At 47.2% G+C, this 26,079-nt stretch overlaps 1 protein-coding gene and 1 pseudogene across 7 annotated transcripts in view; both read right to left on the bottom strand.

Moving 5' to 3' along the window:
• SLC20A2 (solute carrier family 20 member 2) overlaps positions 1 to 26,079 on the bottom strand; it is a 118,511-nt gene that overhangs the window by 45,522 nt on the left and 46,910 nt on the right. For 6 of the 7 annotated variants that reach the window (XM_070364200.1, XM_070364201.1, XM_070364198.1 and 3 more), the window contains one exon: positions 8,521 to 9,072. In XM_070364200.1, coding sequence (XP_070220301.1) covers positions 8,521 to 8,809 — 289 coding nt within the window. In that variant the 5' untranslated portion in view covers positions 8,810 to 9,072. Of the gene's footprint in view, positions 1 to 8,520; positions 9,073 to 24,622; positions 24,702 to 26,079 lie in introns of all 7 variants that reach the window. The other variant, XM_070364197.1, reaches the window with a different exon arrangement.
• Positions 17 to 7,342, bottom strand: LOC102282852 (large ribosomal subunit protein uL11-like; annotated as a pseudogene).

Below are 26,079 nucleotides of genomic sequence, written 5' to 3'. Positions count from 1 at the left end.
GGGTTGAAGACAAGAGACAAAGACAGAGGAAAATAAGGGACACGGTGCAGTGTATTAGGTTGCCACAGAAGGAAGAAACCCAAATTACAGTCCTTCTTCCTCACCCCTTGCTGGGGTTAATTGTCTCCGGATTGTTTCTTAACAAAGTCCCGACAGAAACCACTCAAATAACTTTAGAAACGTTCTTCAACACGGAAGGGATAATGATGATTTATTCAAGTGAAAATCTTTGATAGTATGAAAAGAAAAGCCTGATGCCAGCTACAAGTTGACTCTGTCACGTTTAAGCAAGGATGCAGGTGATGAGTGAGTTCTGATGTGAAGTATGGCCAGGACCAAGCAGGAGACTGGAACCAATGAACAAGGAGAAACAGGAAAGGCCATGTATCAGAGAAGATTCTGCTGTAGGTAACATCTTTTGGTTGCATCATAAGGAGACTGGAGACAGGCTATGTATACTAATCGATACAAAAGAGGGCAAAATACAAACATCAGATCACAGTGTTAGGACTTCCCCGGTGGTCCCATGCTGTGCTTAGTCACTCAGTCGTGTCCGACTCTTTGTGACCCAATGCACAGTAACCTACCAGGCTCCTCTGTCCATGGGATTCTCCCGGCAAGAATACTAGAGTGGGTTGCCATGCCCTCCTCCAGGGTAGCTTCCCAAACCAGGGATCGAACCCAGGTCTCCCGCATTGCAGGCAGATTCTTTACTGTCTAAGCCACCAGGAAAGCCCTGGTGGTCCAGTGGTTAAGAATCTGCCTGCCAATGCAGGGGACACAGGACTGACCCTGGTCTGGGAAGATCCCACATATCGAGGGGAAACTAAGCCCATGAATCTACTGAAGCAGCGCTCTGGAGGCTGTGCGCCACAAGAGAAGTCACTGCAAAGAGAAGCCTGCGAGCCACAACCAGTGAGTAGCCCCACTCAATACAATTAGAGAAAAGTCCGAGCAGCAGTGAAGACCCAGTGCAGCCAAAAAAAAAAAAATCAGTGTTGTACACCTAAAACTGGTATTACCAATATGTCACGTCAGTATACTTCAGTAAAAAAAAAAAGAGTGTAACCCCATGTTGCTTTTCATATTTTTGCCTCTTCCATGAGAAGCAACTGTGATAGCAAACCCCACACTGGGCATCTACCCCCAGCCCCTGCCCGGCCGCCAGGCCTTTTCGGCCTGCTCCCTCCAAGCCTGCTACCTCTCAGGAGTCAAGAGGATCCCTGGGTTTTGGCTTGTATCCTTTCACCTCAACTTCACCACCCTCTTCCAGGCTTCGTGTTTTTCTAGGCCAGAGTTCACTCCAGATATTTTCATAAGCAGATCAGGTTTTGCAGGGAGTATTAAAAGCGTCAGCTGGGGAGAGATCGCCTTCAGAAACAGTTGTTGAAAAGCTCACGAAGGGCTGCAGGGGAACAAAGGGGCGGGCTGATAAACAGGCGCGTCATTAATCCCAAACGTTAATTCTGGAAATCTGGTTGCTTGGCAGCAGCAGCGCCTTCAAACAGACCCCTGGCATTTTCTCCAAAAATATCTGTGCTACAGAGGCTCATGAGAGGTCCCAGTTTGTGCAGCAAGGCTGACAGCTGCTCTGGGAGCGTTGGGCACCATGACCTTTGAGCCAAAGCGGGCCGTGACCCCAAGTCTATCCCTGAAACGTGTGTTGGGAGCAGAAGGACCAGCCTGGGGCTGCCAACCTGGTGACAGGCTGGATGGCGGCGCCCACGCTCCCCCGCGGACAGTTCTGTGAGCCGGGACACCTAAGCCCTGGGCTCCTAGGGGGACGGATTGTTTTAAAAATAAAGCCAGAGTTGGGAGTGTGTTACACAGCACAGAACCAGAACTGAAAAAGCAACCTTTATGATTGATAGTCTTACAAAAATTAAAGTAACCCAGTGATGTTATGAGAAGGAGAAAAATTGACCTACATGAACTCAGACCATGCGGTTTTCTGTCTTGAAAGCCACTCTCCTCTCCCTGGGCTGACTTTACAACAGGAAGGTTTGTAAGGAGAGGTAGGGAGATGGGACTGCCTGAGAGAAAGAGGGGAGAAATGACCGGAGGATGGAGGGAAAGACAGAAGCCTTGTGTGCAGGGGTCTTGTGAGGTGAAAGTGGGTGAGAGGCCTCTTCAACCTTGGGGAATCCTGAAAGTGAATGGCATTATATTAATATTAAGAAAAACAGTGGAAAGGACTCCTGTAGAGGTCCAGTGGCTAAGACTCCGAGCTCCCAATGCAGGGGGCCCAGGTTCCATCCCTGGTCAGGGATCCAGAGCCCACATGTTGCAACCAGGAGCTCGCATGCTGCAACTCAAGCTCTTGGATGCCACAAGCAAGACCTGTGCAGCCAGATCCACACATAGGAATAAATGCTTAAAAAGAAAAACCGTGGGAAACAGAGAGAGTCTAACCTGAAGCTAAAGGTGACCTGCCACGAAGGAAGGGATTAAGTGTGGGATTGGGGCGCAAGGAAAAGAGGGCGGCAGAGGATGAGATGGTACGATGGCATCACCAACCTAAAGGACATGAATCTGAGCAAACTCTGGGAGATGGTGAAGGACAGGGAAGCCGGGTGTGCTGCAGTCCATGGGGGGCAAAGAGTTGGACACGACTGAACCACACAGGGTGCGAGACAGAGCCTGGGGAGACTGGGGGTTAAGACGGCATCTTGGGCTACGGGCTCCCAGATGATGAACGAATGGTAGAGCAGGTGTGGGTTACAGGGCGGCAGAGGAGACCCAGCACTTCCTAGGGTGCTTCACTGTGATGGCTCGGTCACGCTGTTGTGGGTACTGCTGTGAAAAGACGGAGAACTCTGAATTCTCAGTGGATTTGGGGAACCATGAGTGGTTTCATACTAAGTGGATTGACTACTGCTTTGGGGCTGAGCTAGAGTTCCCAGAGAGGCTGTGTTCGGGAAGCCTGGCTGGCATGAAAAACGTCTTCCCCCCAATCAACGTAACGCTACCATCATGCTATGGGAAAACACAGAGACCCATGGGCTTGGGGCAAAGTTCAAGAAAAAAGAGGAAAATAGAGTTAAAAAGACAAGGAGAAAAGGGGAAAAGAAAGGGATGTTGGCTTTAAAAGAGGAAGACTGGGAGAATTCAGGCATTTGAACAGAATCATCTTGATCTGAGCCAAACATAATTATATCACCATCTCAAAACTACCCAGAATTCTCATGTTCAAGGAAACCAATTTTAAATGTCTAGGTAACTCTCATTTCACCAACTCCCAACAAAATAGGCTTTGAGATTCATCTAACCACACATCAAAAAAAAAAAAAGAAACCAAAGCAAACAAAATCAAGTTATTCAAGCAAAACCACAAACTGCTTTGGTTAACCTAAATTCTAGTGGAGGTAAGTATACTTCATTCTTCGAGTGGAGAGACTAGGCCAGGGGTGGGAAAACCCCAAAGCTGGACAAGTTATGCTGTCCACACAGCAAGTCAGTGGTGACACGGAGCTCAGCTCGCAGGCCTGTCCACCTGGGGCCCTGGGGCAGCCTCACCAACAAATCTCCTCGACAAGTACCACCACTCCCCACAGGGCCCATCCAGCATAGGGAGAAACCGCTGTTAAGGCTGAACTTCATCACTCTGGACCACACGGGGGGCGACTCAACACTCTGTAGCGACCTATATGGGGAACGAATCTATAAAGGAAAAGATACATGTATAACTGACTCACTTCACTATATACCTGAAACCAACACAATATTGTAAATCAACTATATGCCAATATTTAAAAAGACTGAACTTGAGCAATGTTTTTACTCCTCCTTTACTTTCAATAGACCTTGTCCACATCACTCTGACTAGCAAAACCTTAATTCCTGCTTGATATGATTCAGTTCAGTCGTTCAGTCATGTCCAAGTCTTTGCGACCCCATGGACTGCAGCACGCCAGGCCTCCCTGTCCATCACCAACTCCCGGAGTTCACCCAAACCCATGTCCATTGAGTCGGAGATGCCATCCAGCCATCTCATCCTCTGGCATCCCCTTTTCCTCCTGCCTTCAATCTTTCCCAGAATCAGGGTCTTTTCAAATGAGTCAGCTCTTCGCATCAAGTGACTAAAGTATTGGAGTTTCAGCTTCAGCATCAGTCCTTCCAATGAATATTCAGGACTGATTTCCTTTAGGATGGACTGGTTGGATCTCCTTGCAGTCCAAGGGACTCTCAAGAGTCTTTTCCAACACCACAGTTCAAAAGCATCAATTCTTCAGTGCTCAGCTTTCTTTATGGTCCATCTCTCACATACATACATGACTACTGGTAAAACCATAGCTTTGACTAGACGGATCTTTGTTGGCAAAGTAATGTCTCTGCTTTTTAATATGCTGTTTAGGTTGGCCATAGCTTTCCTTTCAAGGAGTAAGCGTCTTTTAATTTCATGGCTGCAGTCACCACCTGCAGTGATTTTGGAGCCCAGAAAAATAAAGTCGGACACTGTTTCCACTGTTTCCCCATCTATTTGCCATGAAGTGATGGGACCGGATGCCATGGTCTTAGTTTTCTGAATGTTGAGCTTTAAGTCAACCTTTTCACTCTCTTCTTTCACTTTCATCAAGAGGCTCTTCAGTTCTTCTTCACTTTCTGCCATAAGGGTGGTGTCATCTGCATATCTGAGGTGATTGAGATTTCTCCTGGCCATCTTGATTCTAGCTTGTGGTTCTTCCAGCCCAGCGTTTCTCATGATGGACTCTGCATAGAAGTTAAATAAGCAGGGTGACAATATACAGCCTTGACGAACTCCTTTTCCTATTTGGAACCAGTCTGTTGTTCCATGTCCGGTTCTAATTGTTGCTTTTTGACCTGCATACAGGTTTCTCAAGAGGCAGGTCAGGTGGTCTGGTCTGGTTGATATGATTATGTCTTACATATTGATCACCACTACTGAGGGTGATTTTTACCAGTAACTGTTATTTTTCTAAGGGAAATGTCAAATATACCTGACTATGATGAGAAGTATATATTCAGTGAAGGTGAGTAAAATTCAATCATTATAATAACTGTTATGGTAAATGAATTTTTCTTTGGTTGTCAAATCACCCTCTATTAAATTATTTTTCTTAGATGTTCTTAACGAGCTGGGCACTCCATCACATCACTGTTGATGTCACCTATGAGGGGGTGGAGATGGTGGCTGTCAACACGGCAGTCCACAGACTGGGTGGTCCCCAGGACCTCTTTAATGGTTGCAGACACTTCTCCAGCCAAGACCACTGCTGCATCTGTCAGGCAACTTTGACAGTCTCATCAAAAGCAGTGTTTCCACTGTGCTTAATGTTTTTCTGCTTCTTTCTGTCTTTTGGCAGCTGCTTGAGGGCTCTGAAGATTAGGGCAGAGGCAAAAGGTACCACCTCAACATGGGCCTGTCTGGGCTAAAGGTCACTTTCATTGTCATCCTCACACCCTTCCAATCACCAGTTGCCTTGGCTGAGGCATCTCATCTTCGCCAACCTTTTTTTTCAGAGACAGACCCAGGAGGCCGAGCTTGGGGGCCAGGGCAGACAAGGGACCTACTTCCCCACCAGGGCACTTTAGGTACACAACTTTTATCTCGTTGGGGTCATCGACTTTAGGCAGCAGGCTGAGGGCGGCTGATGTCGGACAAACCTGGCTTCGGGACAACCAAAGAAAGTTGCACCTTGGCCTCCTCTGAGCCAAAAGTCTGTGTACTAATAGCAAATATTTAATTCTTAAAAATAATGATCAGTTATATCAATCGTGAGCCTTACATCTTTCAAACACAAAATGTACAGCTGAGGAAGAGGAACTCTGAGCACCTATGATCAGCCTACCATGCTTCAATTCAGTCTCTCAGTCATGTCCGACTCTTTGCAACCCCATGGACTGCAACACACCAGGCCTCCCTGTCCATCACCAACTCCCAGAGTTTACCCAAACTCATGTCCATCGAGTTGGTGATGCCATCCAAAGACCTCATCCTCTGTCGTCCCCTTCTCCTCCTGCCTTCAATCTTTCCCAGCATCAGGGTCTTTTCAAATGAGTCAGCTCTTCCCATCAGGTGGCCAAAGTACTGGAGATTCAGCTTCAGCATCAGTCCTTCCAATGAACACTCAGGACTGATCTCCCTTAGGATGGACTGGATCTCCTTGCAGTCCAAGGGACTCTCAAGAGTCTTCTCCAACACCACAGTTCAAAAGCACCAATTCTTTGGCACTCAGCTTTCTTTATAGTTCAACTCTCACATCCATACATGACTACTGGAAAAACCATAGCCTTGACTAGACGGACCTTTGTTGGCAAAGTAATGTCTTTGCTTTTTAATATGCTGTCTAGGTTGGTCATAGCTTTCCTTTCAAGGAGTAAGCGTCTTTTAATTTCATGGCTGCAGTCACCACCTGCAGTGATTTTGGAGCCCAGAAAAATAAAGTCGGACACTGTTTCCACTGTTTCCCCATCTATTTGCCATGAAGTGATGGGACCGGATGCCATGATCTTAGTTTTCTGAATGTTGAGCTTTAAGTCAACCTTTTCACTCTCTTCTTTCACTTTCATCAAGAGGCTCTTTAGTTCTTCTTCATTTTCTGCCATAAGGGTGGTGTCATCTGCATATCTGAGGTGATTGAGATTTCTCCTGGCCATCTTGATTCCAGCTTGTGGTTCTTCCAGCCCAGGGTTTCTCATGATGTACTCTGCATATAAGTTAAATAAGCAGGGTGACAATATACAGCCTTGACGAACTCCTTTTCCTATTTGGAACCAGTCTGTTGTTCCATGTCCAGTTCTAACTGTTGCTTCCTGACCTGCATATAGGTTTCTCAACAGGCAGGTCAGGTGGTCTGGTATTCCCATCCCTTTAAGAATTTTCCACAGTTTGTTGTGATCCACACAGTCAGAGGCTTTGGCATAGTCCATAAAGCAAAGAGAGATGTTTTTCTGGAACTCTCTTGCGTTTTCGATGATCCAGTGGATGTTGGCAATTTGATCTCTGGTTCCCCTGCCTTTTCTAAAACCAGCTTGAACATCTGGAAGTTCATGGTTCACATATTGCTGAAGCCTGGTTTGGAGAATTTTGAGCATTACTTTACTAGCGTGTGAGATGAGTGCAACTGTGCGGTAATTTGAGCATTCTTTGGCATTGCCTTTCTTTGGGACTGGAATGAAAACTGACCTTTTCCAGTCCTGTGGCCACTGCTGAGTCGCTTAGTAGTATTTAATTCCTTACTCAGGACCTGCGTCTGTTTCCAATCAAAGACCTCAACTACTTCTCAGACTAACCTGCTGCCACAAAAAAGATGATGAGCCATCTAAACCTGGCCAATGACTGCACATCCTCGGTGCTACAGACGTGCTGCTGGTGACTCATCTCGGCACCCGTGGGATGGAGCCGTGTTCGCGGTCCACCAGCACCCGGCCTCCACGGCACGGCTCTCCCCACAAAAGCATGTGCCCTGCTGCAAACAGAAGGTGGCAGGACCCCCCTCTCACCCGCACCCCTTGCCCATGCAGACCCGCCGCTGCTGTGTGTCACCTGGACCTAGAGGCAAGCGGAGGAGGGTCTTGTCGGCTGCACTTAAGGCCCTGATGCCCCAACCTCTCAGCTTGGTGAGGGAGCACTCATGCTGCCATGGTGAGGGAGCACCCGTATGCTGCCACAGGTCTGGGATCAGCGTGGGAAGAGAAGGAACCACTCATCCAGCCAGCGATGCTCTTTCATCCAGGCACCCTGACCCTACCCATAAGAGGTCCTACTGCAAACAGGTGATGTACAAATGGTCTTCTGGCCAGAAAACAAAACAAGCATACCAGATGGAACTCCCAGGGGTGGAATTAGAAAATCTGAACAAAAACCAACGAAAGGAGGACAAACGACAGAGAAGACCAACGTTTCTTAAAACACAGGCACTGAAGATTCACTTGGTAACTGCTCTAAAACTTAAACTGAGAATACAAGAGTTAAGCTAATGAAAACTGGGTTTTGGCATCCAAGTTTTTAAAACATCGCCTTGGAACTAATGAAAAATATATGAAAAAACAGAAATAAACCATCAAGGTTTATAAATAAACCTACCTAAACCTCTGAAACACGTTCACTTTAACATGTTCTTTCTTTAAGAACTTTCAAATAGCTTTAAAATGACAAAGAGCTATGCTACAAATATCTTTTTTTTTCTGGACTTTTTGAAAAGCACTGACTTAGCCAAAGTCTATTTGAACACATTCAAGAAAGAAATGCTTGTTTGACATTTGGACATTGACCAAAATCATAACATACAGAAAGCACAAATAAGATATAATAAATGAGAAACAAGTCTGAAAAATATACATACACATATTTCATATATATATTGCTGAATTACTTCACTATACACCTGAAAATAACACAAACTGTAAATCAGCTATACTCTTATTTAAAAAAAACAGCAACTATCAAACCAGTTTTTGAAAAGTTAAAGCAAAAGTCTCATTTATGGGTATGACAGAAGTCAGGCAGAGGAGTGGGTCGGGACACATTCGCACGGGTGGGAAGAGGAAGCTACTTACCGACCATGGCACTGACCTCCCCGGCCATGAGCGTCTCCACGGTGTTGTTGTATAGGTTCACGTCAATGATGCCCTTCCGGATGGTCTCTCCGACTTTGGCCCCCAGCAACACCGAGCCGGTGGTTTCGAAGATGGAAGCCAGGATACAGGCCTGCCTCAAGGTCACCACGCCCGAGCCCACGGCGGTACCAAACGAATTGGCAACGTCATTGGCACCCACAGAAAACGCCAAGATAAAAGCTATGATAAAACCCAAGATGACCATCCACAGGTACTCGTCCATCGCCATTGTGGACGCCGGGCGCTGGGTGCTTTTCTTGTGCGGAAATCTCTGAAATCGGCCGAGCTTGAGGTTCTACGGGGCGTGAGGCTGAGAGTTCCTGTCAACAGTGAGTCTGCTCTGGAAAGTGCCGGGTGATGTTAGGGCTGCACAAACTGCTAACTGCTGGTTTTCAAACTACTGTCAGGACAGTTCATTGGGTTGTGTTCAGTCAGCGGTAAAACACATTCCATATTTTCCCTCCTGACCTGGGGAAGCTGTGAGGGCTCCTCCTGTGTCAGAAAGAAAACAAAAGGAATTAGTCTCCCCGAGGAATGGGCGACAACGGTCTGTTCTTTCAGGAAGAAGTGTTTGGAGACAACTCATGGGCTCTCCCTTTCGCGTGCGTGTGGCTGATCGGACCATAAAGCAAAGCTAGAAGAGTAGAAGCAGGCTAACTTCTGGCCCTGCCACCACCAAAAAAGAGTTGATTCTAAACCTTCAGAGGGTAATCATGCTTTACGATTATAGACTGACAGGAAGTCCTACTAGGGTACATTTTTACACAATTCGAAGAATATATGTGGCCTTTATTTTAGAAGGAAAAATTTCTGACAGAGGAGCAAAAGAAAAAAGAAATGAGAAATTCAGAGTTACAGAGCTCATCAAATGCACGGAACGTGCCTAACTTCTTGGAGCAGGGTTACCCCAACATGGCTGTCACACTGTGGGGTGTGGCTCCTTGTCCACCTGCTCACATACACACTTCACACCGAGCTTACCAAACCTGTGTCTGAGCACGAAGTGACTCGTCCACAGGGTGACGGGGGAGCAGGAAGCTGAAGGGGCTTCCCAGCAGGATGGGGACACTGGAGTGGAGCCACCTTGTCAGAGCGTGAGGGAGAGCAAGGCACTATGCACCACCTCCACCTCACCTGGGGATAGCCAGAGGCCTGAGCACAGCCTGGGCGATCACCCCCAGGTCTCCCCAGGGCCCCTCCAGATGTCCTTGGGGTTCCCCTGCAGAGCCCTGGGGAGATCTGCGGGGGAGTCCCAAGGAGATCTGGGGGAAGCCCTGGGGAAATATGGGGGGAGCCCCAGGGAGATCTGTGGGGGGAGTTGCAAGGAAATCTGGGGGCAGCTCCAAGGAGATATGGTGGAGCCCTGAGAATATCTCGGGGGTGGGCCTCCGATCCCCAGGCTTCCTCCATAGATCTCCTTGGGGCTTCCCCCAGATCTGCTCGGGGCTCCCTCCCTAGATCACCCCCTGCCAGATCTCATCTCATTCCCCAAGCCCGCCTGGGCTCACTGACCTCAGGCCCTGCCCACCTCCTCCCCTCACTTGCTCCTGCCTCTTGTATGAAAACCGCCAGCTACCTCAGCTCAGGGCCTTCGTACCTGCTGGTCCCCGGGCCAGAGACAGCTTCTCTGCCAGCTCACCGCCTGCTCCAAGTCCCTTTCTGCCCAGGCGTCACCACCAGAGCGGGCCCCGACCTTGTCTAACAGCAGTGCCACCCCCACCCCCCCATCCCATTATCCCTCTCTCTCACCCACCTGTTTGCCTCTTCTACTGACCACCTCATTCATTCGTTCACTCACTCACACCCGTCTGGCTTCACGCATGGGGATTCCCAGCCATGTCCCCAGCACACAGACTAGCATCCAGCATGGGATAAGCCCTAGTCAATTTGCTCAGTAAGTGAAGAAAGAAGCTATTAGACAAAGGAAGAAAACTCTTGCATAGGCTTCTTCCTGGGATGAAGAGATGATGTCACAGAATTAATACATCCGTGAAGGAAAAATGTCATGAAAAGCTTCAGGGTTGTGGTGGTCTATTATTACACAGAGTACTACATCTGTGTACTTGAGTGGTTCTCAGCATTGAGAACGATGCCTATAAATGCTTATTGAACTAAGTCAGCCTCATACACCATGTCATATAAAATATAACAATCAGTCAACATTAAGGTTATTTAGAGGGAAAAAGCAGGACACAAAATTTACGTACCTATGACTGTGGCAATGTTAAAGGTATATAAAAGACCCAGAGGTGACTCATTAACAGTGTAACAGTGGTTGAGCTTACAAGCAGTAGTAGAGCTCAAGTTTTTCTTTCCTCCCAAGACTCTATACTGTCGTGACGTGCTTTCCAAATTAAAATACATAAAAGCAAATCAATATATAGAACCATCTTTTCAGGAAAAATGATCAACTAAAATGCAGCAACCACACGTGTTGGCAGCATGACAGGCCCAGGACGAAGCAGGAAGTGTGCCCAGACCACCTTCTCACTTTCTAAGCTTTGTCGCCCACATGACTCTGGAGTCGTGGGAAAAAGACCACACTGAGTCGATAAATGAAAATACAAAGTCAAACCAGTATCTGGACCAGTATTCTCTACCTTGAAATACAAAGAGTTCTAGATGAAGCCTCGTTGGTCAGGTCAGGGGGCCCAGAGGCCAACGAGGACAGCATGGGATGCTGTTTACTGAGCGCCCTGGTGGGCCCGTCACCGGGAAGATGCTGAGTGACGTGGGATGTGGTCCAGGAAGGGAGACCGATGCTCATCGACAGACACACGCCAGACTATCAGGCGTGGCAGGTGCTAAAGCGGGAGGCCCACATCGTGCAGCCTCACGAGCGCAGATGGCGCACCTGGTCTGTGTGAGCAGGAGGGGGTTCCCTGCCACCTCAGGATGGGGTTGTCAACCTGGGACTGGGGGGGTCACTCCAGGCAGTTCCCAGTTGGGAAGGAGTGGCATGAGGGGGGAGATGGAGGCTGGGCTGGACCACACTGCCAGTGGCCACCTGCTAACACTGGGGGGCTCTGTTAGAGGGGTGCTGACGTGCTCAGGCTCCCCTTCCTGGAGGCCCCTGGCCACAGTGCAGAGGGGGGCCAGGATGGAGGCAGGAGGGGACGTGGGGAGACTGCCTCCGAGGCCCCTGCACGGCGCAGGTGTAGATGGGTGTTCTGAGCCGGGGACAGGGTGCTGACAAGTGGAGGAGGAGGGATGGAAAGAGGGGTTCCGGTGGCTGATGCCGCTGGGACGCAGTGCTGGCTCGTCAGTGGGGATGGAGACAGGAGTGCTGGGCTGAGAGGTCACCGGGCAGGGTGTTCTCCCATCTGCGCTGTGCTTGGTTTTGTCAGTAGGTGGCAGGGTGGGGTCTGGGCACAGCTCATGGCTGGACACCGACACACGCAGGGGGTAAGGCGAGGCCCTCAGGCCGCCTCTGCTTGGACTGAGGGTTCTCACAGCCTTTGTGGTACCCCAGCACTACTTCCAAGCAGAGGTTCTCTCTCCCACTCACATGACCTTAGACAGCTTATCTCCACAATTACGTCTATGTTTTCTCCTTCACACTCAACCCCGAAGTTCCGAAGCACCTGACCGAGGAGAAAGGCCTGCCCCTTTTAAGAGACCAAATCATTTCCATCTTGCGTGATATTTACCCAGCCTACTTCCTATTGCAAGTACCAACACTTTGATTTTCTTCATTGATTTTTGTCCAACATGAGCAAAAGGAAGTGCTTAAATAACTACACAACAGGATGCGTTGAAAAAGAGGGTCGCACTGCGGAAACTGAGCCCTCAGCGGGCTGGAAAACCACCGTGCGAGCGGTAGCGGTAGCTTGTCAAGAACGTGGCCAAATGCAGAGCGGCCGAGGCCCAACCAGGAGGCTCGGGTCTGAAAGTAGAAATTTGAAGCGGGGGCAGGGTGGTTGATCACATCAGGGTGGAAATTCGACTTATTCAATAAACGATGCTGGGCCAACGTGCCAGCTGCTATCTGGAAGGAAGATAAAAGTGAGATTCCCTACCTCACCCCAAGTGAAAGATTTAAATATAAAAACCGAAATCGGAATAAGACTATAGGTAAATATTTACTCATGCTGGGACAGGGACGCCTAGACGCGACCCTGGAGGCAGTGGATGGAAACACACGGGTGTTCACGGCAGTCCTGCAGACAGAGGCTCTGCGTGTGGGAGCAGCAACAAAAACGCCTTCTCTCTTCCTCAGCAGCGATGCTCAGCCCAGGGCGACGCCGATCAGAAAACCTTCAGCAAACGCCTTATTCTTCCTGCCTCTCCTCCGAGGCTTTTCTGAGAAGTGTCAGGACGTGACGGGGGGCTGGAACCAAGCATTCCTCTTCCCTCTCCTTGCCCGAGTGTGAAAACCCCTAAATGGCCAGGTTTCCGATGCCCCGACCTCTTGCACTGGAGGAGAGTTCGCACTCCCGCAAGAAGTACTGAGGGTCTGTAGGGTCTGTGTCCCCGACGGGTCATGTTCACAAGAGCCTGCCTTGCGCGGCCTGGTGCCTGGGCCTTCAGCTCTGAGCTGCGCTCCCAGGGCTCCTGCGTGGAGGCTTCCAGACTCTCTTCCTCTGTCAGCGTTGACTCAACTCTCCCCAACACCCTCCCTCCCACCCTGGGAATCGGAATGTTTACAGAAGCGTGAAAACAAACATTCTCAGAATATTTCTAGTCAGGTTTGTACACTGCTTAAGAACAGGAATGTTGCTGAGTTGTGGCATTTAACAAACTTCGGTGCGCAGAGAAGCCTGGATCGGGGGGTCCTGCTCTGAAATGCTGCCAACGTTGACACCCCAGGAGACCCTTGACCCTCCCAGCAAAGGTCTGCTCCAGCGCCCCCACCCCCCGCCGGCCTGGGGTCTAACCATCTCCCCAGTTGCCACCTACCAGCCCCAGACGAGCAGGTCCACAGCGGTGGGCTGTGGGCTCTTCGGGGACCCAGACTCACGCAGAAAAGAATCCCAAAGATGACTTCCAGCTTTTTCCCCAAGTACACACCTATTTCCATCAGTTCACCTGCCAATCTCGAACTCAGCTTTTTTTTTAAAAAAAAAACAAAAAACTTCTGATCCTGAAGGACGCTGACTGAGCTAGCGTCACGTTTCACCCAAGTCCTTCTCCTGCCCCTGTGATGCCAAAGGAATTCAATAAATCTATAAAATGTCTTATTTCCTGGGTCTGCTAGGAAACAGCCTAAGTAGGGCAAGGTCCTACTTGATGAGGCTTAATCTTATTTACTGACATGAGCTGAGTCATAATTAACAGTTGCCTCCATCCTCTGGCTTGATTCAGAAGCAGATACCTGGAGAGGGTCCCCTGTGTCGTTCTGGCCTGTGAGAATCTTTTCCGAAGGCTCCCGGCTGCACCCAGGCCAGGCCCTCCCACCAGCAGACGACAGGAAGGAGCCAGGTCCCCACGAAGAAAACCCGGGGCTCTGAAGTAATTTCCCAACTCCTTTCCTGAGGCCCCAGGTAGCTCACACACACAACGCTCTGAAAATGAAAAAACCTGCTCTCCCGGCAGCCTGCACTGCATCAGGAGTTCTGACACAGGTCAAAACGGAGGCGGGGGAGACAGGTATCCCTTCAGGGGCAGGATGTAAAATCCAGTAACTCTGCTACCTGCGGGTGAGCCTGACGAATAAGATGTAAAGATGACGAGTGTTTTCCCCTGGTGATATTTCAACAGAATCGAAGATTTCACTTTGGGAATCTTGCAGAAAACAGGGCAGCAAGCACAAACGTTTTTTTCACCTTTTAGGACATAGACCTTGTCATGAAGAGTCTCTTAACATTCTTCTTGAGTAGCTCGTTGACTTCACAGGCTTAAAAGGTAAAAAACAGTTCAAAAATAACAGTATATTTAAGACAGAAAATACTGAGCTTCACGTTTTCACACAGATGATGAAAAACTGAAGTATTACTAGGAAGGGTCTGAAACAGGTCTCAGCTCCCTTTTAAAGGGCCTGTTCCCAGATCAGCCACGCAGCACTGGGAGCAGAGGCGCCCGGAGATAGGCTGCTGCTAAGTCACTTCAGTCGTGTCCGACCCTCAGTGACCCCATGGACTGCAGCCTTCCAGGCTCCTCCGTCCATGGGATTTTCCAGGCAGGAGTACTGGAGTGGGTGCCATTGCCTTCTCCGCTGGAGACAGGCAGACGGGTGCTCTCCTGATGGAGGCGGGGAGGGGAGCAGACAGGTGCTCTCCTGATGGAGGCAGGGAGGGGCGAGGGGCATAGGGGACAAGGAGGGAGGAGGGAGAGAGAAGGGGGAGAAAACAACATCAGAAGGTCAGGGACCACCTGGAACAGGGGGACGGAGGCGGAGGATGCCGGGGATGGAGCACAGACACAGCCTGGTAACAGCGACGCTAGACGTGCGAAGTGGAACAGAAGAGGCCTGGACATCAGCCCAGCCCTGTGTGTCCCTGCCCCCTCCTTTTCTCTCTACTATTAAAGGGGAGCACCCGTTTCTCCCACGTGCAGGAGGGGACGAGCCCAGGCCAGGTCACCCCGGTCCACCCCAGTCTACAGCTGCCCTGGGCAAGTCACGTCCACGCCGCATCTGAGAAGCAGGAGGAAGGGCACACAGCACAGTGGTGTGTGCGGTCCCGGCTCAGCACAGGGGCCGCGCATGGCAGAGAAAGCCCTGGGCGATGGGCAGGAAGCCTGGGGCCTGAGCCTGGCCCTGCTGCCGACCCGCGACGTGACCACAGAGAAATCTTGTTTCATCATCTGCAGAGGGGGGACAGTAATAACACATGGACTTTTTGGAATTATTGTCAGAGTCAAATCCATTTTTATCAAAGTGTTTGCAAGTCGTGGTTGGCTGCAAGCAACTTGAAGTTATTGGTTATCGGGGCAGTCACAGGGAGAACAAGAGTGTAAGCGTCCAAAATCCTTCGAGAAGGGTCTTCCTCACTCACCCGGCCCCACCTCCCTCGAGGGCTGCTCTTCTTCCTGCTGTACAAACTCTGGCCTTGTCTTTGCCTAAAGACTGACATGCACCGTAAGCCTCAGGAACTGCCTGGAGGGGTGGACGGAGGTGAAGGGGTAGAGAGACGAGAACTCGAAAAAGTGCTAGGAAAAAAAATCCACGCAAAATGGGAAAGCCATTTTGGAAGAGAACGCGGGGGTTTCTCATACCCTAAAGCATATGCTTCCTGTGCAAGCCAGCAGACTCAAAAGAAATGGAAACACACGTCTACACAGGACACTCTATGTTCTCTTGCGAGTAGTTGGTGTTACTATGCGTGTGTCAAAACTTACGCAACTGTACACTGACCGCTGGTGGGCTTGCCTGTACATAAATTATGCTTCAGTGAGGCTGCTTAGAAGATAACACTGGAATATAAAAACACGTGTGGTGATGGATGCATTAACTAACTGTGCGGGGATGGATGCGTTAATCAACGAGAAGGGAAGAATTCTTTTGCAATGTATATGTATAAAAACACATAAAACCAACACAGGGTGCACTTCATATTGTAATATTTAAATGACAATCTTACCACTTTATCAATTATACCTCAACAGAGCTGAGGGGGATGAAAAGAAAACAATACAATTCAGATTTGGTATTTTCCCTTCCTGCCACACCGTCCAGCTGAGATGAAGTATAAAAGCTAAACAGTTTAAAAAAAAAAAAAAAAAAAGAAAGAGCAGCAAGGAAAGAAGGAACATTCCAGCTAAACGCAGTGCAACCAGCCAGTGCGACCAGAGTCAGGGGCAAGCCGTCATCCTCGCTCCAAGCAGTGGCATCGAGAAGCAGAGAGCTAACGAGACCCGAGGAGGGGCTGCATCCCAGGGAAGTCCTCCAGAAAGGGACTCGGACACAGCTTTTCTGAGGTCAGAGATGAGAGAGGAAGGCCCACAGCCAGGATCACCCACTGACCGCCCTTCAGGATGGGCATCGAGCGTTTCTACAGAGAAAAGAGCACGGGTCGTCCCGTGGAGACAAGTCTCCATCCCTTCCACAGGAGCCAAACAGAGGTCAGGGCAAATACAAGCCATTTCGGCTGAAAATCACATCTGTGGAGGGCCACGGGCTGGAGATGCGTGACGTCTAAATTTGTGGACATCTCGCGTACCGAAGTTTCTGGGAGGTCAGTTCCAGTAAACGAGCGGATTTGTGGACATCTCGCGTACCGAAGTTTCTGGGAGGTCAGTTCCAGTAAACGAGCGGATGAGATCATAAAAGTGTCACCTTGTTTGCAACTCCGACACCAAGTTCTAAAGTCAGTCCTGTAATGTCATCCCCCGTAAGTACAGTCAGAAGTGATTTACACAGTTCCGAGTGACAGTGTTTGGTTTCGCACGTGGAATGGTGCTCGCACACTTGCCAGGCTGGGCCAGAGGCGGGGCCAGCCAGGTCCTCTACCTGGAACAAGGAGGACTCAGGCGGGGAACGGGTGTTCTTTATGACGTGACTCTCAATGGTTAAAAAAACCAATAATATGAAATGTGAATAAACACTCGTGTACAAAGATGTTTAATCCAGTGTCATCTATTACCATCGTGAGAAAACAGGAGACCGCCTAATTTTCCTCAGCCAGACAGGAGAACGGCTGAGGAGGCACGGCTGACTTCTAAAGATGAAGTTTTATGTAGTCACTAAAATGGTGTAACGTGAGAGCTTTGCATGACAATGGAACACAGTAATAATGCTGAGTGAAAAAGGAGTTCACACAATGGCCTAGGCCACACTGCAGCTGTGCTGAAGAATGCACCAGTCATGGGACTGAAGACACAGGCCCAAGTTTAGAGCAACTCCGGGGGTTCTTTACATTTTTTTTTATTACTAAAATTTTCTACCATGAGCAATTACTACTTGTATTATTGAAAAAAATGCCTACAAAACAGTACAAAGAAAAGAACATTTCCCCCCGCCCAGGTTAGGAATGTAACACCAAAATAAGCTTAGTTTTTCCTAGTAAACAAAATGAATTTCATATGAATCTGCCTGTTTTTCGGCCTCTGAGATTTCTTTCTTCCTTACAACCCACGACTTGAGCTGTATGAACAGTTCTGTTCTCTTGATTTCTCTTGTCTGTTTCTCACTCTCAGGGCCGTCTCTCCATTCCCGCCTGAGCCCTGGGGGCACGGGTCTCTGCGTGGTCTGGGGCCTCCCGTGTATGGGAGTCTGAAGGTCCCTCCTCGGTCACACCTGTTCCCTCTCTGGTCTCTTCTCTCACCTTCCTGATGAGTCTCTGGAGGTTCTGGCTGCCAGGACTGAACTTCACCCAAGAATAAGAAACTGTCCTGATGGTCCAAGTACTTCACAATATTTGAGGGTACCTATGTGATTAACTATTTTAGCCTACCTTGGTTCAGAGACTTAGAGAACATTCGAGTCTGAAGGTACTTAGTTCAGTTCAGTCGCTCAGTCGTGTCCGACTCTTTGCTACCCCATGGACTGCAGCAGGCCAGGCCTCCATGTCCATCACCAACTCCTGGAGTTTACCCAAATCATGTCCATCGAGTCAGTGATGCCATCCAACCATCTCATCTCTGGCGTCCCCTTCTCCTCCTGCTCTCAATCTTTCCCAGCATCACAGCCTTTTCCAGTGAGTCAGCTCCTCGCATCAGGTGGCCAAACTACTGGAGTTTCAGCTTCGGCATCAGTGCTTTCAATGAACACCCAGGGACTTCAGAAGTCGTCTATTCTGATTTTGGTCCTTTTGAAGATGTGACTGTCCTCACTGGAAGTGCAGGTTGTGATGACCCACTCACTCCACAGGAGGTGCCCCGAGGAAAGCAGCGCAAGTGATGCCCTGGGGAGGTATCCATCAGACCTTCTCAGTGACACTGGCTTCTGCCCTGGAGCTGGGATGCCTTGAAGTCCTGGCCTCCGCAGGGAACGGAGGGCAGAGTCGATGTGACAAAGAGAGTGTGACAAAGACAGCGGATAACCAGGAATGCTGCAGAGCCTGCATCCTGGAATGTTTTCAAGGTTCGATGACGTCTTGAGTCCTGCGCATCATCCAGAGACCACAGGGCCGGGAAGAGGCAGTTTAGCTTGGAACCATGAACCACAGGATTGTCCTGTGGGGAAAGCGGGTGGAAAGCTCTGACCCTCTCTTGAGCCGTGCAGTCAGCAGCCTTCATGAGTTTATGCAACGTGAACCCACTTCTTCTCGTCCCCCAGCAACAGTTTCCACTGCAGAGCCTGTGGGCTCAGCCCTCATTCCTGGTACAGTCAGTCTCCCTCTGCATTCCTGTCATTCTGACATTTAAATTTCTTCTGGGCTTATAAAGCATTTGTGTTATTTAGATGTTTTCCACACAGCCTTTTGCTCTCTGGGAAGGCGCTGGCTAAACCTTGTAAATAAGAACATATCTTTTTTAAAGGATAAAGAAATAAAAGCAAAATTCATTCAAATGAGATAGAGTTAAAAGAATTGAGATGATCTGACCTATAGAAGGAAAGATCTAGGAGGTCCTACATGACTTACATGAAAAATATTTCTTAAAAACTGAAAGATCGCCTCGGGAGGTGTAAGTGAGACTGCCTTGTGTTCAAATGGGATTTGACTGAGTGATGGGTTAAAGTAAGAAAGCTTTTATCTGTTGTTTCCACTTTAAATGGATAATTCAGTGAGTCCACGTAAAGGCTCATTTCAGTTCAGTTGCTCAGGCGTGTCTAACTCATTGAGACCCCATGAACTGCAGCATGCCAGGCTTCCATGTCCATCACCAACTCCCCAAGCTTGCTCAAACTCATGTCCATCGAGTTGGTGATGCCATCCAACCATCTCATCCTCTGTCGTCCTCTTCTCCCGCCTTCAATCTTTCCCAGCATCAGGGTCTTTTCCAATGAGTCTGTTCTTCACGTCAGGTGGCCGAAGGATTGGAGTTTCAGCTTCAGCATCAGTCCTTCCAATGAATATTCAGGACTGATTTCCTTTAGGATGGACTGGTTGGATCTCCTTGCAGTCCAAGGGACTCTCAGGAGTCTAATCTAACACCACAGTTCAAAAGCATCAGTTCTTCAGCTCTCAGCTTGCTTTATGGTCCAACTGTCACATCCATACATGACTACTGGAAAAACCATAGCTTTGGCTAGACAAACTTTTGCTGGCAAAGTAATGTCTCTGCTTTTTAATATGCTTTCTAGGTTGGGCATAGCTTTTCTTCCAAGGAGCAAGCGTCTTTTAATTTCATGGCCGCAGTTACCATCTGCAGTGATTTGTGAGTCCAAGAAAATTAAGTCTGTCACTGTTTCCATTGTTTCCTCATTTATTTGCCATGAAAAGGCTATCAAGAGAAAATATAGTATCAGCCCCTCTTTATCTAATTGGAGATACAGCAGTCTTTCATCATTAATAAGAAAAGCTACACTCAGATAGGAGGAGAAAACTTTGTAACTCAGTGTGTTGCCGCACAGCAAAATGAGCTCCCACCGGAAATGTGGAATTACCTGCAGTGGAGATTTGAAAAATAGGTTGCGACCACCTTGCCAGAGTGTTTTAAGTGCAATACTGCTTGAAACCCAAGGACAAGAACAGCTGAGCCTTATATTATCTATTTCTACTCCCAGACAGAAACGGCCTCTGAACATCTTTCCCTTTCCGTATGCACTATAGACACAGATTCCTTCCAAATATTCTAGGTCACCTGTTTTTGTTCACTCGTAACCAAAAACAGATTTGCTTTCAGGAGCACATCACTTAATATCCTTTCTATCAACTGGCAAACCTAAGGCTCACTTGTTCCTATTCTGTGCCCTGAAGTGTTGGGCTGCTTGGCCAAGTCCCAGGAGCTATATTAGGGAAATACTTTCCCTTCAGCCACGGTTGAAAATGGAACTGTGTGTATAAATAGACATCTTGCTTCTTACATATGTATTTGCCAATTTTACTCCGAGTATAATGCAGGTTCAATAAAAATGTGAATGAGACTTATAGAACATTGATTCCTGCTACCACTACATATTATTTCCATTACTGGAACATTACTATAAACGGAAGAGTTGACAAATGAAGACTATTATCTTAACTATTATCCATGCTCAGTTTACAGCCCCGTGTTTCTTATCTTCATCCCAGAGGTTCTTAAGCAATAGTTCTTAGGCAGAAGCAAGAGAGGACGAATAAATAAATATTAAAATGACTTAGTTGGACTTTTTCTCTCTTCAAGGGAGCAAAGTCCATTCAAGTCTCTGAAGTACCTCATCAGAAGGCAACAAACTTGATTCAATTCCACCAGTAAGGGCAAAATAGTAATGTAAAGCAGCCTAAACAAGGCAGTGAGTCTATAAATTTGGTTGGTAAGTCAGGTGAAAATTCAGCAGTTCTTCATACCTCTGAGACTATGAAATTAAAGTCTTGTTAACTCAATTTAGAGGGGCTTTCCTGGTGGCTCAGCAGTAAAGAATCGACCCACCAAAGCAGGACACATGGCTTCGATCCCTGGGTTGGAAAGATCCCCTGGAAAACAAAACAACTACCCACTCCAGTATTCTTGTCTGGGAAATTCGATGGACAGAGGAGTCTGGCAGGGTACAGTCCAAAGAGTCGGACACAACGTAGTGACTAAACAACAACAATTAAATGAAGAAACCATAAGCATTTGCTTGATATCACCTTCAAAAAACCATAGAGACAGAAGTTTTTAAAAAAGGACAGTTTATAAGATGCCTTTGAAAATGATTTCCCGATTCTGAGAGTGCTCCTGTTGCTTCATTCCTCATGTACGGTTAAGATAGAAACTTCCCAGGGCAAGTCAGTAGCTCCGTTTGTCTGTTTCTTTTAGAAAACTTAGAGCTAGGAAGGCGCTTGTATGTGAACATACGGAGCTTTCTTATAATAACCAGAAAGCCACCAGATATAAGCTGCTCTTCCATGATGTATGAAATCAGTTAAGAGAATAGAAAGCAACACATACTGTCTTTTATCATCACCTACTTCGGCACCTTTACTGCAGCTCCTGGGTGTATTCCAATTGCTGTCTGGTGTCGCTTCCTTTCAGCCTACTGAACCGAATTTGTTTTAGTATTTCTCGGAAGGCGGACCTGCCAGCAGGGCATTCTCCCAGTCTTTATTTACTCGCTGATGCTCCTGTTTAGAAAGACAGCTCCCCAGGACACAGGCTTCTCTTAGCACTTTCCTGGGCTCTCTCACTGCTGCCTGGCCGCCACTGCTGTGAGAGTCCCTGGGCTTCCCCCAGACGCCCTGAGTCACGTCCGCCTCTCTGCATTCCCACTTTCTCTTCATCTTTCAGCATTTTGACTGCAATATGCCTGGGTGTGGATCTCTCTGTGTTCATCCTAATGGGCATTTGTTAAGCACTCTGGGTGTGCAGATACTGTCTCTCATCAGCTTTGGGGATGTGCCAGCCACGGCTTCTTTGACAGTGTTTTTCTGCCCTTTCTCTCGCTTCTGCTTCTGGTATTCCTGCTGGGACTCTTCATAGTGGCCCATGTTTTTCTGAGACTCTGTTCATTTTCCCTCATTCCTTTTTTCTTTCAGTTCTTCAGACTATGTAACTTCTACCACTCCATCTTCAAATTCGCTGCTTCTCTCTTCCGAAAATGCAAATCTACTGTGGAGGCTCCTGATGAGTTTTTCATTTTGGTTACTGTACTTTTCAACTCCAAAATTGCCATTAAAAAAAAAAAAGTTTTAAGTGTGATTAAAATAAGCATAGAATTTACCATTTAACTATTTTTAAGTGTATAGTTCAGTGACATTAAGTACTTTCACATCATTGTGTAAACATCACAACCATCCACCTATAGAACTTATCTTACAAAACTGAAACTCTGTACCCATTAGACAGTAATTTTCCATTCTTCAGTCTCTGTGAATCTGACTGTTCTAAGTGCATCACATGAGTGAAATCATACACTATTTGTCTTTTTGTGAGTGTCTTACTTCACTTAGCATAATATCTTCAAAGTTCATCCTTGTTGCAACGTGTCAGAATTCCCTTTTATTTTTAGGCTGAATAACAGTCCATTGTATGTATGGACCATATCTTACGTATCCATTCATCTGCTGATGGACTTCTGGGTTGCTTCTACTTTATGGCTATTGTGAATAATAATACTATTAAAACGGTGTACAAATATCTCTTGGAGTCCCTGCTTTCAGTTCTTCTGGGTATACAACCAGAAGCAGAATTGCTGGGTCAGATGATGAATCTGTTAATTTTTTCAGGCAGCAGCTACACCATTTTACATTCCCACCAACAGTGCACAAAAGTTCTAGTTTCTCCACATGCTGTTTTCTCTGTTATTATTTTTCAGGAGAAGTCATCCTAATGGACATGAGGTGATATCTCACTGTGGGTTTGATTTTCACTTTTCTAGTGATTACTGTTGGTACATCTTTTTATGTGCTTGCTAGCCATCTGTATGGAGAAATGTCTATTTAAGTCCTCTGCGCAGTTTTGAATCAGTTTATTTTTCTGTTGTTTAAGTTGTAGGAGTTCTTCATATATGTATATTGTGGATACTAGCCCCTTATCAGATATATGATTTACAAATATTTTCCCCCATTCTGTAGGTTGGCTTTTCACTCTATTGCTTGTGTCCTTTGCAGAAACTTTTAATTTTGCTGTAGTCCAATTTATCTATCCTTACTTTTGCTTTTGGTGTCATAACTACATTTGGTTCTTTTTTTTTTTCATTTCTATCTCTTTTAAGGATAGTCTCTATTTGATGAGTCACTGCCACCAATTTTCCTTGAATTCTTTCAGAATAGTTTATTTTAGATTTTGAACTAAGATAATATAATAATAGCTGCTCTGAAGTCTCTGTCTGCTAAGTTCAATAAATGGGCCCCTCAAAAGCAGTCTCTCCTGTCTGCTTACTTTTCCTGTGTATGTATCACACTTTTCGGTTTCTCTAACATGTCTCATAATTTTTTCTTGAAAAATGGACATTTTACAAAGGACAACTTATATTGTAGCAACTCTGGTTACTGGTACTCCCACCCCCAGAGGTCTGTTGTTATTTGGCTGTTCACTTGGCTGGACGACTTTGGTGACATCTCCTTTCCCTACAATGTGTAGCTGTTGCTGTGCCTGCTCAGATTTTCCCCCACGTCTTTGTATTGTAGTCTGGCTTGCTAGAAATCACCCATGGGACAGCATAAGCTACTTACAGGTCAAAGGTTGTGCTTAAGCCCCCTTAGCTAGTGAGATTTCCAGGCTCTACCACGACGTCTGGGGCTTAGAGACTACTTTGCTCAGACAGCAAAGGATGGAGGGAGCATCTGAAAGCCAAGGGGCAGCGCAAGGGTAATTGCTGGAGAGCTGGGGTTATACTGTATCCTGGCTGGGCTGGTGGCATAAACCCCCGAGCATGTGTAAAACCTCATTCAGCTGTACACCAGAAAAAGTGAATTTTGCTGTATGTAAATTTTTAAGTGACTGGATTTGCCCTTTAAGAAAAGATACTTCTACACCTGGAGTCAGATCCAATTGATCACTTGAGTTCTTGAAAGGAGACAAAAACCAAATCTTTCTTATTATATGATCACCTACTGGAATCATTTCGTCTCAGAACACATATACAAACTAAAAACCAGATCCTTCTAGTACTTAATAATTAGCATGATAATGCACGATAACTGCTGCATGATAATGTCAAGCTTTTCTACCTGGCCAAAGAAGTCTCTTCTGGATTAGACTTCAAGTCATTTTTCTTCAAGTCAAAATTCTGGATTCCCTTAATTGTTACTGACAAGGCTCACAGAGCCTGAAGACATTATGACTTAAAAGATAGGGGGAATATCAGAAAAAAAAAAAAAAGAAAAATCCTCTATAACATTCAAAAAAAAAAAAAAAAAGATAGGGGGAATATCAGAAAAATGTCCACAAAAGTAGAGATGGCACAAATCAGGCCTGACAGAGGAGGTGTGAGGGTGGGCGTGCTGCCTGCCAGGTGCCCAGGGATTCTCGACTCCACTTGGCAGGCTGAGGCACAAAGTGATGGGCCATCCCAGCGAGCCCCCATCCCTGCTCCACCACCACTTCAATTTCAGGTCAGGTTGAAAACAATCCCTCTTCCTTTTAAAAACCTTCTTACTCGTTGATGAGTTCATTTATAATTCCCAGCCACCTTGCTACGCTGAGTACAACCATATCTTCTCATTTCCGATTTCAGTCTTCAGAGAAAAGACAGAAACAAACAAACAAAAAACAGATGAACAAACAAAAACAAAACAAAACAAAAAGGAAAATGAACTCGGTCCAAGTTTTTAAGCCAAGATTCAATGACCCTTTCCCTGGACAGCCATCAGCTTCCTGCCTTTTCTAACAGAGCCCAGAGCCTCAGGAAATACTTTTTTCTGCTTTCTCTCTTCTAAAAAGGTGCTCTCTTCCTTCATGCTAATCAACTGGCAAAGCCTTCTGTCAATCAAACTGTAACTTCCAACTTACTCATCTTGATACAAGTCTGTGCTCCCACCCAACGCAGGAGCAATCTGTGACTCAACGGAAGTTGGACCCACTTGGCAGCGAGGATATGCTGATGTGGCCGCCATCGACATATCCTCACCAGGAACAGAGCTCCATCCACTGGCTATCTGACTATTTGGGTTAAACAGTTCACCCACTGCTCCTTTCCCCTCCCCTGCCCAGAGAAGAAGATGATAAATCCATGTGGGATGTGTCTTTACTTCCTGGGGAAGGTGAGAGCATGGAGAAGGATTACAAGATTATTCCAACCATACCATTGCAGGAGAATGAGGCAAAGATGATGAAGAAAGGAAGGAGAGGATGAGGAGAAGGACGCTCCTTGTAAGGATGAAAACAGTAAGAAGGAAACCTGAAAAACCAGCTCTCTGGGCTCCCAGGACTCTGGGAAAGACTCCTGATGAGTAACAAAGGCTCTGAACCAAAGGTTAGGCCACAATGTGATCCATCTGGCTTCCCGAGGCGCTTTTGCTTTAAGTTTAAGGTTATCAGTCTTGTTGAAAGTGGATTCAACTCAATCTCAACCCAGACCTCTGTCCCCAAGTGAACCTGGTGATGGATCCATTCATTCTGGTCAAGGCTTAGTGTCTGAACAGACTTCAAAGGGAACCCTTTGCCACAGCCATCAAAAGTATTCTTTCATGTCACCATACAAAGAGGGTAGAAAGGGAGGCCTCCTGTTATGGCTCAAGAATTTCTTAAGGCAAGTACCACCAATACCAAAACAATTCCCCTAAATACCCTTCCGATTGAGACCATAAGGACACGCCAGGAACATCTGGCAGCAGTAACCTAGCAGCAGATGCTCTCTTATGCCGTTATCACCTCGGCTAACGCTGCCGAGATGCACGCAGAGGCCACACAGATAAGTGCTGCGTAAATATGACCCAAAGCCCACGGCCATGGTTCCACCCTCTGCTATTCTGGGCCTAAGTGAATAATATTAACGCTAGGCATACTATTTTTAATGACTTTAAGAAATACGTTTTATTTGCCAGTTCCCTGCCTTCCCTCTCCACATAACACTGCTACTGCTGCTGCTGCTAAGTCGCTTCAGTCGTGTCCAAC

The sequence above is a fragment of the Bos mutus genome, chromosome 27 (assembly GCF_027580195.1).
Source record: "Bos mutus isolate GX-2022 chromosome 27, NWIPB_WYAK_1.1, whole genome shotgun sequence".
Classification (NCBI taxonomy): Eukaryota; Metazoa; Chordata; class Mammalia; order Artiodactyla; family Bovidae; genus Bos; species Bos mutus.
This window is presented reverse-complemented; position numbering and strand designations above follow the sequence as displayed.